Source organism: Gouania willdenowi, chromosome 6 (genome assembly GCF_900634775.1).
Source record: "Gouania willdenowi chromosome 6, fGouWil2.1, whole genome shotgun sequence".
Classification (NCBI taxonomy): Eukaryota; Metazoa; Chordata; class Actinopteri; order Blenniiformes; family Gobiesocidae; genus Gouania; species Gouania willdenowi.
In genome coordinates, this window is record NC_041049.1 from 64,363,226 (window position 1) to 64,376,042 (window position 12,817).

At 36.8% G+C, this 12,817-nt stretch overlaps 1 protein-coding gene across 4 annotated transcripts in view; it reads right to left on the bottom strand.

The window, feature by feature from the left end:
- Window positions 1–6,617: 6,617 nt before the first annotated feature.
- Window positions 6,618–12,817, bottom strand: part of aass (aminoadipate-semialdehyde synthase) — a 50,094-nt gene continuing 43,894 nt past the window's right edge. For all 4 annotated transcript variants that reach the window (XM_028449408.1, XM_028449409.1, XM_028449410.1 and 1 more), the window contains 4 exons: window positions 12,419–12,534; window positions 9,586–9,674; window positions 9,319–9,495; window positions 6,618–8,398 (listed from right to left, as the gene is read on the bottom strand). In XM_028449408.1, the coding sequence (XP_028305209.1) occupies window positions 8,280–8,398; window positions 9,319–9,495; window positions 9,586–9,674; window positions 12,419–12,534 (501 nt within the window). In that variant the 3' untranslated portion in view covers window positions 6,618–8,279. The remainder of the gene's footprint in view (window positions 8,399–9,318; window positions 9,496–9,585; window positions 9,675–12,418; window positions 12,535–12,817) is intronic.

Sequence of the window (12,817 nt, forward strand, 5' to 3'; positions counted from 1 at the left end):
CCAGTGAGGAGTGGTCTTGTTTCAAACATGGATGTAGTGAGTCCTGTAAGTCAGTGTTTCTCAAATGGGGGTACGTGTACCCCTAGGGGTACGCGATGGCACTACAGGGAAAGGAAAAGAGTGGAAAATTAACAAATAAAGTGTCAGTGTCAGGTGTGAGATGACTGGAATTAATAAAAACTATCAAAATAAATCTATTCAGGAGCCACTAAATGAGTGTTTTTCAACCTTGGGGTTGGGACCCCATATCAGGTCGCCTGGAGTTTTAATGGAGTCGCCTGAAATTTCTGAAAAAATCAAATAGATTTTCGAAATGTTTTAATGATTATTATCTTTTTAATTAAATTGTATTTCTGTACTTTCATTTTGTGAAATATGGAATCAAAAAAGCCTTTGGGGTCGCCCGAAATTTTTGATAACAAAATGTGGTCACGAACCAAAAAGGGTTGAGATCCACTGCCCTACTGTTTCTTTCTACTTATTTACAAAATGAGATTCGTGTGTTATCACTCATTCATTCCATCATTATGATCTATAGTTGTTTTTAATTAGTTTTACACACACTTACCCCTGTTATTATTATTATTATACGTTTGTCATTTACAGTTAAAATTATGAATATTATGAAGTTGCAACTAATTCTTGTATTATTTATTATTATATATTTATTAACTAACTAACCCTAACACAGACCACTTGGTGATGATAGAGTGGAACGAATGGCTAATTAGTTATAAATATTACAAGAATTAGTTGCAACTTTATAATAGTAATTAACATATATTCAAATGTTTTATAAAGCATGTATTAAACAATTGTTAAAGTTTTATAAACATCAATTCAACTAATGTTTATGGATGTTCTACACACCATTCACAAATTATTATAAACATCTGTTCTAACTTTATAATAATTATTTAGATAATTATTAACTATTAGTAAAGTATTAATTATCTATCTAAAATATATTTATAGATGCTTTATTAACCATTTACAAAGTATTATAAACATCTGCTCCAACTTTATAATAACCATCCAGATAATTATTGTAGATAGTTTATAAATCAATTATTAACCATTAGTAAAGTAGTAATTATCTATCTAAAATATGTTTATAGATGCTTTATAAAGCATTAGTAAGGGATTATAATCTTCAGTTCCAACTTTACAATAATCATCCAAATAATAATAATAGATGCTTCATAAAACATTTATAAATCATTAACAAACATCTGGTCCATGTGTCTGTAATGTTTATAGATGTTTTATGAACCATAATCAAGATTTATTAATCCTTTGTTAATCATTAACAAACACTTTATAAAGTGTATAAAATGTTATAATGTGTGCATCAATAAACTGTTAATATAACATTAATGATAGCATTACAAATCGTTACAAAACATTATTAACTATCATTTCATTGTTTGTTAACAGTAAATAACTATTAACTAAAGGTTAATGAACTATCTATTTACCATTATTTACCCTTTATAGATGATGGTTATTATAAAGTGTTACCAAATGTATTTTTAAGTAAATATCCTATACTTTTCAAGTATGTCAAGGTCAGCAATCACTATTTTTATATGACACTAAATCTGCACTAATACACGAGATTTCTATATTTTAAAATGTGAGATATTATAAGATGATGCTTCCTGTACACTTCCTGTTTCTGAGGTAAAGTTGTTTGTAAAGCAGAACAAGAAGAAATAAATGTTAAAAAAAAAAAAGCTATAACCTGTTAGCAAACAGCAATAACTGAGCGAAAACTGGGTACGGTAAATAAGAACATCATTACAAAACATCCCATTGTCACAGTTCATTTGTTAATGTTCTGTATATTTGACAGCGGTGACCTCTCATTATTGCTGAGTATCTCTAAAATGCAGTCGTTCTTGTATATTCTACTGAAAAGCCATACTTGAAATTATATTCTGACTGAAAAAATTACCTTGGTAAAAGCAACTCATGGCCATTGGACTCAATGAAAGCCTTAAAGAAGATGTTTTCTATACCGGCTTAAAAGTTTTTTTGAAGTGTCAAAACTAGAAGTACAAGTTAAAAGTTTTGGGGACAATATAAATTACGTTAGCACAAATGTTTATAAAAAAAAAAACAAAATGTATATCACATGTAATCATTGGCTGCTAAAGCAAACACAATAAAATAAGCTCTCCCCAGATGCCTGTGGGAATTAGTAAATGTAGTAAATGAAAGTAAAACATCAACTGAAAATAAGGCAGTAAAGTATTAAAAAGACTGTTGAAGTACAGTAACTAGGTAAGTTTCCCTTCCCTGTTTATAAACACCAGAGGTGGGGAACGTCTATCACAGCGGGGCCACAAAAATGTGTTTGTTTGATCAAAGGGCCACATGTCAGCAGAATAATGACCAACAGTTTTTATAGTAATTCTGTGTTTTTCTCTCATTCTGTGTGTGTTAGTTGTTGTCTTTGCTTTGTTATGAGGCAATTTGTGTGTTTTTCCTGTAAAATGTATGTTTTCTGGAGTATTTTTGTCTATTTCTGCTGTTGTTTTGCTTGTTTGTTAGTACTATCATTAGTACCGTCATTTTTTATGTTTTTCTTGTCTTTTTGTGTACTTTTTGTCTTTTACTGTCAATTCCTGCAATGTTGTAATTCTTCGTATTTTGTAATGTACTTTTGTTTACCTTTTGTGTATTTTTCTTTAATGGCGTATGTTTTTTGGTGTCATTTTGTGATGTTTTGTTGTGGTTATGTATATTTTGTAAGAATTATTTGGCATTTTTGGATGTTTTTTTGAGTATTTTTTGTCTTTTTCTGCTGTTGTTTTGCTTGTTTGTTAGTACTGTGGGTTTACGGCGTACCTTCATTTTTGGTGTTTTTCTTGTCGTTTTTGTGTTGTTTTGTTGTCATTTTATGTAACTTTGTATGTACTTTTTTAATCATTTTTGTGCATTTTTTGTAGTTTTGTCACTTATTGCAGTAGTTTGTGTTTTAGGAGTATTTTCTGTGTTTTTCTTGTCTTTAACTGTAATTTCCTGCAATGTTAAATATATTTTGTAAAAACATATATAACATAACTTGTAATTTTTTGAGTATTTTTTGTCTTTTTCTGCTGTTGTTTTACTTGTTTGTTAGTACTGTAAGTTTGCGGAGGAATTTTTTGTGTTTTTCTTGTCTTTTTGTGTAGTTTTGTTGTCGTTTTGTGTTATTTGGTGTAATTTTTGTGTCTTATTGTTGTTTCTTCACTTATTGCAGTAGTTTGTGTTTTAGGAATATTTTCCATGATTTTCTTGTCTTTTACTGTGCTTTCCTGCAATGTATTTTTGTTTTCCTTTTGTGTATTTTTGTTTTCCTTTTGTGTATTTTTCTTCAATTTAGTATGTTTTTTTGGTGTCATATATATATTTATATATATATTATAATTTTGTAAATTTTGGGGGTATTTTTGTATGTTTTTAGTTGTCTTGTTTGTTTTTGGTTAATTTTTGTTGTATTTTTGTAATTTTTTACATGTTTGAGAAATTTTAATTGTTTACCTTGGGGGGGGCGTATAAAATTAGACCGAGGTTTCGCCACTTGCCCATGTTTGATTTAGACCAAACATGAACAACTGTTGGCCTGTAGGAAACGTGTGTCATTGGTCTAGTTTTTTTTTCGGCCTTGAATTGAAACAAATACACAAATTGACTCCAAAAAAGACAAAAGGACACACACACACACACACACACAGACTGTATCAACGCTCCAATCGGTCATTATTCTAACTGCTGAAATGAATGTTGATTGCCTAAAGATCAGATACAATGACATTTCATGGTTTAGGCTGTGATAAATCGACATCACCTTGTTCTACAATCATGGGTTTTTCTTTTCTTCTGTCCTTAAAGCACTGGTTTGAACCCAGGACCAGTTTGTACTGTGGCCTGTGTAATGGACAGCTAGTGTCCACTATTAACCTAAACCTTTTCCTGCACTAATCGCTGCAGGACATAGAGACGGTTGCTGAATATTAGACTTAATTACACAGGATTAACATTATAAATTATGCAGACTCAGAAAAAAAGAGGGCGGCACCTGTTGGGAGTCAATGATCAGGATTAAGGAAAGAAAGAAAAACAAAAACCAGCTCAGTTAGTTTCCACATTTTACCATTTAAAAAAATGAATTCTAGGGGTATACTGGCATAAAAAAGGCTCTGACGCTCACACCAAAAATATTAAAACCTATATTTTCATTGATTATGAAACCTAACAAGGTAACCAATAGATAGGAATAAAATTAGATGATAGATATTTGTTTTTAGTGTATTTCACAGATGATTTAGGACCTGCTATTAGCAGAGATGCTAACAGAAAGCTAACACAACAGGAAGATTAACTTTTATTAGGTTATTTGTTTCAGACTCAGTAATTGTGATTAAAATTAATTAAAATTTAGTAATTGAGAACATAATTGTAATTGACTTTCTGAGGATAGAAAATAATTCAAATTTAATTGTATTTGAAAAAAAAATGCTGGTCACTGTAATTGTAATTAAAAATGGGTAATTGAAAACGTAATTATAACTGAAAAATGTAATTGACCCAACCCTGCCACAGACAGTATAAGAGTTACTGAGTCTGTCCCAAAGCTTTAACCCGACAGCATTAGCATTAGCATTAGCATTAGCTGGTGTGACTTGAGGTATTAGGAAGCACGTGTGTGATTCTATGACGACGGAGCTTCTTTGCAGACAGACAGGAGGAGGTCAAAGGTCACATTACCCTCACGTTGCTGGTGAAATGAACACAAAACAAAGAGGAATTAGGCTCCTCCCAACTCCGTCTCTAAAGTCCCGTTGGACCTGTGGATTATGTATTTTCCCTTTATGCTTTAATCCCTGCCCTGAACTGGTTATTCTAATTGATTTACCGCGCGTTAATCTGGGTCGAGACTCTGCAAGAAATGCAGAAACTTATCAGGAACCAAAAATAGGTCAAGTGTCCATACGTCGTCTTGTCCTACCGCCGTATCCATACTGTCATTTGCATTTTTGACTTTTCATAATTACATGCCCAATTATCCCCTGCTTGGTGGCCTAGTTTGCATGACTGCCTCCAAAACAAGAAGAGGCCCAGGAGGAGTTGTGCGTGTGCGCACGGAGGAACACACTGTGGGAAAAGATTACCGTAGTTTGTAATAAACTCACCATTCTACATTATTTACGTTAGTTACTACAGGAAAGCGGCGCCAAACCAATTTCAGTGTTAAGACCATATATGGCACAATTTCATCTGAAGTGGGCCAGACCAGGAAAAAACTTAACCTCTAAGCCCCACCCACCTTTTGCTGAAAATCACGTACCCATAATAAATGACGTTTTTCTAAACTTCTACATAACCTACAGTACATGGTAGGGATGGGAATCGAAAACTGGTTCTTTCTGAGAACCGATTCCCTGTAATCCAATTCCTAGGAATCATTTGTCAGCCTGTATTTTAATTCTGCTTATCGGATCCTCTTACGTCGCAAATCAGAATCAGAATCAGAAACAACTTTATTGACCAAGTAATGTATGTTATACACACAAGGAATTTGACTTGGTGAACTGTCACAGGAGACAGACTGTTACTGATCGTTGTCTTTGGTTTGCTCTTTCACACATTATCTTATCAATTCCCATCCCTACAGTTGGGCAGACTACAGATTTTTGTATTTAAAATATGATTCATTGTAACTCATATTTCCAAAATGTCACATCATCTGTTAACCACTAAGGGTCCTCCTTTAATGTAACAATAATTAACCATGTATGTGCCAAAGTTTTCCACAAGTTTGTAACTTGAATATGTCAGTCAAATTGATTCCAATCATCTGCGGTGCCATGCGTAATGCTATTTTACTCTTAGATGTCATTACACATGTGACTAGTTCAGCAATGCTTTGACCAATCGGAATGTTTGACACTGTGTTGTAAAGCTCAGTGTGTAATGGCGGCTTCTGTTTATCAAAATATGGAGTTTTATGCACAACTTTTGATGCGAAACAACAAAGGTAAGACACAATTTGTCATCATTGCTGACTTTTTCCGCTGTGCCTTTGGTGGCGTTGTTTTGGTACGTAACATACCCGACCCATATATCAGTGTATATATTCATATATATATTCAGCTCAGCCTGTAGTTTCACGTAGGCTTTTGCTTTAGAGCTGTGTTTATTTTGTGACTCTCACAGCTGTGACTTTTTGTTGACATAATGGCCTGGTGTGTGTGCTGTGGTCTTTAGTACTGAATGTGGGTTGGCTACAGTTTATCTGAGTTTCTCAGGATTACGGAGAGGTATAGAATGTGTGATTTCATTCATTCTTTACAACATTTAGACACGTGATAGTCACGGAAGCTGGAGCTGCCCCCGCCGGCGGGTCCAATGGGGCTGAAGAGGTTGAATAAAGGAAAAAGTGTAATTGTAACACTTCCACGTGTAAATGACTGTATACAACTTTCTTCAGCCTTCCTAAGGTGCAAGTATATGGACAATTCATAAATTCCATATTTGATAACTGAACTAAAATGATTAGGTGAAGAGCCATGCAAGAGTTGTACATTAGTTTTTTAAAACCAAACAAATGCACTCACAAAAAAAAAAACTTGAACAGACATTATTTAAAGCAAAAAACATTCAGTTGCATCACAAACCAAAAAACAACCCACGTCCTCCCATTTGACAGAAATCAGTCTGATGTTGACACATCTTTAAAACCCAACACATTCACATCAAGTCATTAACAACATCCTGCAAACGTCACACACACGCTCTGCAGAAATATTTTCATGTAAAAATACAGACCTCGGGTATAAGTAAACCAAGATTCTGAGGTGTCATTTATAAAACTTTCTTGTACAAAATATGGGGCCTGAAAAGGGAGTCCCCTACTTCCTAAGCAAAGGTCGTGATTTATAAAAATAAACGTAGCGTGAAAATCTGAACCTGGTGCACGGATACTTTGGAAAACAACGGTGCTGATGGTGAGGTGGTGAATTGAAGCAAGATTAATCTCATACTGTGCTCACATATTAGCGTTATAGATTCACATGTTCAAACCCAAGCATGCTGCATTATAGACGTGAACAGTGAGACATTGGGTCATGGATTTAAATGTTCGTATTAAAGCATGTACCTGATATATTCTACTCACGGAGAAGTCCTTCACCTAGATTTAAATTGTACTCAAGTACAAGTAAGTCTTACAAAAAAGAAATAAGTACAAGTAAAAAGTAGCTCAGTTAAATAGTACGAGTTACTTTCACCCCCCCAACATTTATTTTTGCATCTTTTTTCAACTCTGTCACATTTTACACCATTTAAAGCAGTGATGACTGCTGTAAATAACTTTGTTTTCATTTATTTACGCCATTACTGTGGCCACTAAATAAATACTTAGGTTTCCTAGCCTTCATCACTCACAAGCATCTCTTCCTCATTCTGAAATTCCTTTTCTTTGTCACTTCTGCCAAAAATGATTGTAGAATTCCATTGTTCAGCAGCTCGTTTTCAGGTAAAAACCATTCATAAGCTCCTTTACTTTGACCATTTATGGTAGATTGTGGGCGTGTCGAGGGCAGAACACGAAACGACAAAAGTGCGTACAGGTGAGTTACGCACGGTTTGATAAATCGGAATTTTTTTTGGCGTACGTTCACTTTTAGTTAAGATTCTACTCAATGTTTTATAAATGAGGCCCCAGAGATTTCATTTTAGTTATATGTGTTAGGACTGAATAAATACTGATCAGGCAACAGACAATAAATAGGCATCGAGTTGTCAGCTACAGATTTCACACTACAGTGGTTCGACTCACTTTTCTACATTCAGACTTAAAAACTGGAGAACATGCAGCATACTTTCAGGATTTAGTTTCGTGATCAACCCTTCCCTCTCCTCGTTACTCCATGGGCTGAGTAAGATGCTCTGACGGGACACATGACCTGTTTTATCTCACAGTTCCTAAATGTAACCTTAAGACCCCTCTTACAGGGAATCAATGTCAATGCGACACAACGCGTCGCATTAAATTAAATGTGTGTGTATGTGTGTCAAAGGGAGAGGCTCAGCTTTAATTATCTCAGTACAAATGTGTAAAAATGTAGCCAAACATTTTCATTGTGGTGTCATCAGGAAGTAGTTTTTAACACTTTAGTCATTGACAGTAGTGTGTTATCAGAACACTGATGAAGTGAAGTCAGGACACTGAAGCGACTGATGAATTGATCCATTTGGTTCGTGCAGTCGTGCATCCTCTGGTCTGGGCTTTACTTCTGCAGGCTGCTTTTAGAGGTGAAAATCAATCCTTCCTCCTTTAGCCGAGTCAGCACCGGCTCGTACACCTCCTTCATCATCGGCACCACCAATCCCTTTGTCTTGATTTCACCTACGGACGATCAGACGCAGTTAGCACACAACAATGTGTTGGAGAATACACAGCCACAATATTTAACTCCAATGAACGCAGTGATTGAAGTTTGTTCCCAGTATTCCACATGAAATCAGAAGTAAAAACACTTCTATGTACGCCGTACATTTTAGGACATCCTCAAGTCTCAGAGTGAGGTATAAGGAAAACCTCTGCCATTTGTCACACCAAACGGAATCATGACTCAGCAAAACCTCCATCAAATCTAACGGCCTCACTTATCAAACCAAGCGGTGTCAAATGGCACGGCCTCAGGCTTCAAAATAAAAGTCATCAGACTCGATTGCCTCGGGCCATAAAACACGACATGACATTTTATTTTGAAAAAGTGCATTTCCTGTGTTCCTTTAAAACTATGGGAGGAAAGCAGATGAAACATATAAACATTCAGGGGGAACAAGAACATTTGCAACAGAAAATGTAACAAGCTTCTTCTAAACTTTAAAGGTTCAGTATTATTCTATTTTTCACCCATCTCCAATTGTTCTAAGAACCCCAACAACAAAGTGTTTCAGGTTCATTTTCCCAAACTCGCCTATTTTCTGGAGTTTTAGCCCTCTGAAAAGTCACTTTCTGACCGCTCCTAAAAACAGGCTGTTTTGAGGAAACAGAACTTTTTTAACTATGTCCCTCTGAATGAGGCTAAAGGAATGTATATATCACTGTAGCAAAACCATTATAAAGTGATATTTTTCATAGCACTGCCCCTTTAAATTGTAATTCAAAATCATTCCATCAACACAGCACTGGTTCCAACTCTCTCTACTTTTAAAACTTTGAAAAAGCATTTCTAACCCTGACAGCTTCAAACTCCTGTATAAGGATGAACTAAACTGCAATTATTACCACATTGGGTTAAAACTCCTACAGTCACTGACCGTCGAGGACCATGCGTGCAGCAATGGCTGCTGGATATCCCACAGTCTTGGCCATGGCAGAAAAGCCTTTGGGGTCACCGTGCACCACCAGGCTGATGTGTTTGGTCTCCAGCTCGCCCCCCGGGTGTCGTATCCCCACATCATTCCTCAGCACGATCATGTCCCGCTCGCCCTTACCTGACACAGGGAGAGCAGTGGTTATTGGATGGGTCGTGTGTGTGTGAGCATGGAGCTCAGCTTTGCTTTGAAAGGTTAAGGTAAGGTCACCAAATGAGAGCTTGGCTTCCAGGTGTTTTGTAAGAGCAGCCAGGACGCTGTCTGCATGAGGCACGGGCTCGTCACTCAGCATCCCAAACCTGCACAAACACAGCAAAACAAGCCATTATCCTGAGAAAAAAACAACAAGGCCACATTAAGAGCATTACAAAACGCTGCTCTGCAGTAACACTCCGACGGCGGCGGCCTACGCGACCTTGGCTATATCTAAAGAGATGAGCAGCTGCTGTGCTGGTGAATTGAATAAATGAACAACAAGTCATTCAATTTGAGCTGCACGCGCATTGGCTTTTTACCCTTTGACGGCACTGATGGAATTCTTTCAACAGTTCACTTTTAGCGTCAGAGGAATTTACATTTCAATGCCGACGCAGCCCTCTTCCTTTTCACTCGCAGCCAGTGGGAGAACAATGACAGCACAGAGCCTTGGTCTGAAGAGACCCTCAGAGAAGTTCATTTAAAGTGAAGATTGTGCACTCTACACCACTTCAGGTGTCCTTGTTTGGTAGGAAAGTGGAAATTATGCAGAGGAGGAGCAGCCTCAGCCTTGTTCTACACTCGTCACATGCAAAAGTTAAGACAACTCCAGCCTCAGCCAATCAGAGCACAGAGAACAAACCAAACAGGGGTTTAATCCTTTCCCTCCATTAAAGGATCTGCTATAGTATATATATATCAGTGTCACTGCTCCACATCTGCATACGAGTAATTGACACGTTTTTCTTCCAGGGTTCCCACATCTTTAGTCAAATTAAGAATTTTTAAGACTTGTTATTGTCATTTGAAATTCAATTTAAGACCAACTTCACAGTAAACATAATGGGGGGGTACCACATCAATTATATATGTAAAAAAAATTCTTGAGTGTGGTGCAGAAATGCAACTTGCTGCCCTCCAAGAAAACATACAAAAAATAAGTGTAAAATACACACAAAAAAAACAGACGAAAAAACACAAGATGACAAAAATAGCCAGAAATCTATAAAACAACAAAAATACAAAAAATAAAAACCATTTAGGAATGCCATTAAGAAAAATCTTTGTTGGACAGGCAATTTTCATTAAATTTACATTTTCCTGTTTATACATTTGAAAAAAAATAATGTTATTGTACATACTGTATACATATACATATTAGTCATTAAAATGTAAGACTTTAGAAACATTGATTTAAGACATTTTAATGACAATACTTTTTAAGGATCTGCAAGAATCCTGCCTTCTTTTTATTATTTTTTTTCAATTGCAAACTAGACCCTGCTGCAAATAAAAGAAGGAGAATCCGGTTGAGAATAAAACTCTGCTGTGTTTAAAGTGAGCTCAAGCCTTTTTTTTAATATTTATACTAAGACAGTTTGGCTACAAACGATTCCCATTCTCTAACTATGCTCAGCTCTACTTTTACACAAGTTAACTATGTTTTACCCTGCTGTCTGCAGCTACAGTATTGTGTGTAATTGTTGCATTTTCACTTTATCAGTTTGTCCCTTGAAGGGCAATTTGATTTGCAGCAGACAAGAGACATCAGTCTTAACCACAAACACAACTTAACATAAACCATGAAACAACATAAGAGGTGAGAGCAGCAATGACTTTAGAAGCAAATGTGTGTCGTTTACAGAACACAATGTCAGGGGAAGTCGACCACTGCCTAATAATTAAAATAAATAAATCAATGCACAGGCAGAGACTAAAACAGCAGTTTATCCTGGTTATCTCCTTCTCTCCTCTGTGTTTACAGTCCTGATGGAGAGAGCGGCACAAAGGAGAACTTATATATATTTTTAGTGGTTGGAGGAACAGCTAGTCAGGAGCCAGACGGGAGCAGTCTGTATTCTGGGTAGAGAGGATGAGTTCTGTCCATACGTTATCTGACTTTTAAAAATCTCATCCAAACTCCTGAATTTGACCCCAGCCACTTTAGATGCAGCGCGTACAAGTCTCCCTAAGGAGTTCTTGTCCCTGTTGGCCAGGTTACCAAACCAGCAAAGAAAAGAGATTCTATAAAAGCGCTTCTGTCGATATTGAATTTGGCGAGCTTCCTCAGACGAAAGAGATGTTGCTGGCCTTTCTTGCAGATCATTTCACAGTTTATATCAAATTTTAGTTTGTTGTCAATTATTGTGCCATGATATTTGTAGTTGGTCACAATCTCAACTGGCTGGTTGTTAACCTAACACTACACGCTAGGTGTTGAACGACTTCCTCATTTTAAAGGTTGACTTTATGTGCACACTAGTCGAGTCGACATTGCCAAGAGCCGAAGCCGAGCCGAGTGGAAGACGAGTGCCGGTGTTGTGCCAATATCTGTGACCCGAAAAAAATCTGTGACCGCAGGTGGCGACAGTTCCAACCCCTGCGGCTTCTCGGCGGACATTTACTCCCTTAAACAAGTTTGTAATTCTACTCCAGTCTGCATTTACTTCACCCACCGGAGTGTCATGTTTAAGAGGGAGTAAATAGCTACTGAATAGCTACAAAGAGGTTTAGCACTCTTCTTCTCTACTGCCGAGAAGCCGCAGCGGTCACAGATTTTTTCGGTTCACAGACTTTAGCACAACACATTTGCTGTGTTGCCCCACCATCTTGGGCAAAAGTCAGGCACAGCGACTAGTTGATGTCACGTGGACAGAGTCGCGAGACAACACTAGAGTCGACTAGTCTGTTCAACCCCTATTACAAGCTGGATCTGAGGGTGTACGTCTAAAATCAATACAAGCCTCTTTTGTTTTAGTGAAGGTTTCTGCACACCAGGATATTGCTGCTTGATTAATTTCCAGCTTATTTGAACTGAATGGAGTAAGAACGTTCTGAGGCCACTCACCATCTCAGAGAGTTCATCCTGTAGTCGTCTCCTTCCATGCGTTTGGAGACGGCATCCTCAAAGGCCTGCTGTGGTATGGACGGAGACAAACCCATCTGCTGACAGAGAAGCTCTTTCTGTAAAGATGAGAACACATCAGTTTAGTCTTTGATAAGCAGCAGATGGTTGATGATAGTTCAGTTTAAGTAAGCTGCTGGGTTCTGATGCACTAACAATGGTACAGTGTAAAAAGGATTTTCAAAGTAAAAAAAAAAAAGTTAACAATTGAAGTCTCTCCAGCTTCCTGAACAAGTGAAAAACATCGTTGTTCCTGAGTTTCTACTACATGCAAGTCTTTTTAAGATGCTTTTTACTTTAATGGCACTGCAGCCAGGGTTGGGATCAATTTTCAGTTACAAT